Here is a 3761-nt window from a genome sequence, read left to right as displayed (position 1 = left end):
GGCCAAAATTCACCTCTTATTGTGGAAGGCTACCCGAAACGTTTGACCCAAGTTAAACAATTTAAAGGCAATGCTACCAAATACTAATTGAGTGTATGTAAACTTCTGACCCACTGGGAATGTGATGAAATAAATAAATGCTGAAATAAATAATTCTCTCTACTATTATTCTGACATTTCACATTCTTAAAATAAAGTGGTGATCCTAACTGACCTAAGACAGGGAATTTTTACTAGGATTAAATGTCAGGAATTGTGAAAAACAGAGTTTAAATGTATTTGGCTAAGGTGTATGTAAACTTCCGACTTCAACTGTAGATTTACATTTTAGTCATTTAGCAGACGCTCTTATCCAGAGCGACTTACAGTACAAGTACTCTCTGACAGAGAGAGCTTTTAGCTGGTCTGCTCAACACAGATTAAATGTATACTTTGTGATAGAAATGCTGTATCTTTATATCAGATCAGCGATGCCATCCAACATAAAGAGGGTGGGGACAGTGAGATAGTGGGCAGTCGTGACAGAAAGGTGGGTCATCATAAATGATTCGAAAAACAACAAAGTGTCACCCGGGCACTTGTTTTGGTAAACAGCTGAGAGTTGGGGCTGGAGAAATGTAACCACTCTCAAATTCATAGACAGAGCTACTCACCATCGATTACATTTTAACCATGTTTTGAAGCTATACAGTGTTTATTTAGAATGACATTGTTTACAAACAATGGAGTAAAACAAGCTTATATTTTGGGTATGACAGTTAAACTAAGCTCATGAGGCATTTATCATTTACGTTATTCAAGAATCAATGACAGTATGAATCCTAAATGGATGTACCAATCCCAGATTTCCCCTTTAATCCAGATGGATGCTACACTGGTAAGCACATGATGAATACACCAGCAGACTGTGTTAGTGGTGCCAATGATGTCATACAGATCCATCTAAAATGATGGATGATGCTGTTAGCACAGAACTGTCACACTGGGGTGCAAAAAGACACATGGACTGACATTTAATTAAATAAAACGTACATTAGAATGAGAGAGTTGGATTCACCCGAAATGATGAAAAAAACAAGGGTTCAGTGCAAAGTGTCTCTCCTTTCCAGTACAACATGATCACTTCAAATAACAAAACATACATGTATAATCTCTAATCTAATTGTTGAGAACAGATATGTCCAGGGGCAGGAATTGGGAACAGTTCTGGGCACCACAGTGGCATGGTTTCCTCTGGAGGGTACCTGTCCCACTGGCCTCTGTCCAAGGGTCACTCTGAACCAACCTCTCCACAGAGGGCATATTGCTATAGCCCCCTGAGTAGTCAAATGTGAGCTCCTCCTGAGGGGTGATGTCCCTGCCAGCGAACAGGGCCAGACTGGGCACAAGGGAGTGCACCCGGACAGGCACCATGAAAAGGTTGGGCTGGCAGGAGTGGTTCAGAAAACGCCCCACATTCCCAACCACAGTTGGGTCCACAAAGGTCTCACTGACCGGGCCCTGGCCAGCATGCTCCCGCACAGCAATGATGTAGTTGTTGTCCTCAGGTCCCTGAGCAAGCTGTCTGCGTCTGGCCTCATCAAAGCCGATCACCTCCCCAGCATACTCACACACAAAGGTTCCACAGGGGATGGGCTCCAGCGCTCGCACCCCCCAGCCCCTGTCTTCTGTGGGGTAGACACACAACTTGAGCCCCAGGCCTCTCTGGACCACCCGGTTACAGCAGGCCTCACTACAGCCACACAAGGCGTTACACTCAAACACAGGCCTGCAGTAACCAGTCTCTGTATCCCCCTGGTCTTGGAGTCGGCCGTGGCTGTCGTACGTCTGTCTGTATGTCTGTCCGTATGTCTGCAGGCAGGAGCAGCTCTCTCTAAGGCAGGAGTGGGCGTGGCAGGAGCATCCAGGAAGAGTCACCTCACTGGGGTCTATGTCACATCCTGGCCCCTGGATGTTCTCTGGAGAATACTGAAACCAAAGAGACAGATGGAGGAGAGGGGACAGATTTTTTTTTTTTTTTTTTTAATCAGATACAAAGGTAAATCAGACCAATAAAAAAATAAAAATAACAACCACTCAAGGTATTTGGCTCTGGGGGATATAACTTGGTTAGAGGAAATAGTTACAGAGTAAAAGCTTTTTCAATCCCACATAGAAGTTATGTTTTTTCATCCCTGTAATAGCATCCAATCCTGCACAGCTATGCTGCTTTAAGCAAGCCCTGGTGAAAATCTCAAAGAGAAAGACAGAAAGGAGATTGTTAAAGTGGTGCAGTTCCGAAGATTCAGTAGTTAGCCTATTTCAGATTCTCTCTATTTCACCCAGACAGTCCAAGTGGTGGCCAGTGATGACATTGTGCTGCCACCAGCTGGCAGAAAACAGTTTAGACAGCATGAATGATGATATACATCGCTCTTTATACCTGTGTCTACAGCAAACTTATTTTGCCCCGGGGACCGCATTTTGTCTTAAATGAGGTCCGTAGGGCCGCACTGAGAATTGGTTATAAATTATTTCCTCGCCATCAAAATTTGCAAAAGATTGTCCTCTAGCCATCGTATTTGGAATTTGCGATCCTCCCTGACTGTCTAACTTTAATTTAGGTGATTATTAGCGAGCTGGACACAGTCAGGTAACTGTATAAATGTAGGTGCATTATCATTTCTACACAGTTTCGATTTGAAAGTATATAGAAATTGTTTTCCCTCACAAAAAATAGAATCTAAATATATATCATTTTTTTCACTCAAACCACAGTATGTGAGACTCACTGAGAAATCAATACAAAGGGGAAGTATTGTGTTGTCTGTGCTGTGGCCTCAATGGTTTCAACTTCATGTTTTTTTATTGTTGTAGCTAGAAGGGCAGCAGTTCACTTATTTTTGAACAGGTACTAGAACAGACTTGATGTGGCTTATTCTACATTTTAGTAATTTAGCAGACGCTCTTATCCAGAGCGACTTACAGTTAGTGAGTGCATACATTTTCATACTGGTCCCCCGTGGGAATCGAACCCACCACCCTGGCATTGCAAGCGCCATGCTCTACCAACTGAGCTACACGGGATTCTAAGAATAGTTTTTTTTAAATGTTCCTATTGCAAAGAAGTAGGTTGTTGCACCTTTGTTATTCCCCCTGAATATAAAGAAAACTGCTTCTTCATTGACTTCAACCTGGTTCTCATCACAGAGAACTGTTTACAAGCACCAATGCAAGAAGTTCCAATAGTTTCATTATCACAATGTAGCATAGGCCAAGTAACTATGCTTTATCCATATAAACAATTATGCACGTGGAATAATGGTGCCTGACAAACAGTGACAGGTTTTTCATATTTCTTACAGATAGTTGGCTATTTGTATTGGATGGGCTAACCAGTCAGCTACCACTAGCTACAATAAAGAGTTTTACCTGAAATGCAGGATATTCTTCTTTGCTGACATTACCCTCTCGTAAAACTGGAACATTTTCGAGACCCTTGCAAAAATCCTGATCAAAAACCTTTATTATACTCATGATTTCTAGCTAAATGTTCAGCTCTCAAAGTTAGCTAGCTAGAGAAATATGTCAAAAGAGAAAGGGCACTACAACAGTCGAAGAAGAGACGCTTCCGGAACGTCTATTATGAATGTTTTACAATTTCGCCACCTAGCGGCCTTCGAGCACAATCTCACTATCGCACTTCAGCCATTTTTGCAGTAGGTGGCGCTATGAGACTTTACAAAGAGACCCACTTACAATAATAGTGTGTGTGTGTGTGT

At 42.3% G+C, this 3761-nt stretch overlaps 1 protein-coding gene across 1 annotated transcript; it reads right to left on the bottom strand.

Annotated features, from left to right (window-relative positions):
* Nucleotides 1–679: 679 nt before the first annotated feature.
* setmar (SET domain and mariner transposase fusion gene) lies at nucleotides 680–3535 on the bottom strand. The gene is made up of 2 exons (XM_084173470.1): nucleotides 3412–3535; nucleotides 680–1968 (listed from the first exon to the last, which is right to left on the bottom strand). The coding sequence occupies exons 1-2, from the start codon at nucleotides 3514–3516 to the stop codon at nucleotides 1159–1161; spliced, it is 915 nt and encodes a 304-aa protein (XP_084029596.1). The 5' UTR covers nucleotides 3517–3535; the 3' UTR covers nucleotides 680–1158.
* Between the last annotated feature and the right edge of the window lie 226 nt (nucleotides 3536–3761).

Source organism: Coregonus lavaretus (genome assembly GCF_964263955.1).
Source record: "Coregonus lavaretus genome assembly, chromosome: 12".
Taxonomy (NCBI): domain Eukaryota; kingdom Metazoa; phylum Chordata; class Actinopteri; order Salmoniformes; family Salmonidae; genus Coregonus; species Coregonus lavaretus.
Note: the sequence above shows the minus strand (reverse complement) of the source record. Positions and strands in the feature narration are given on the sequence as shown.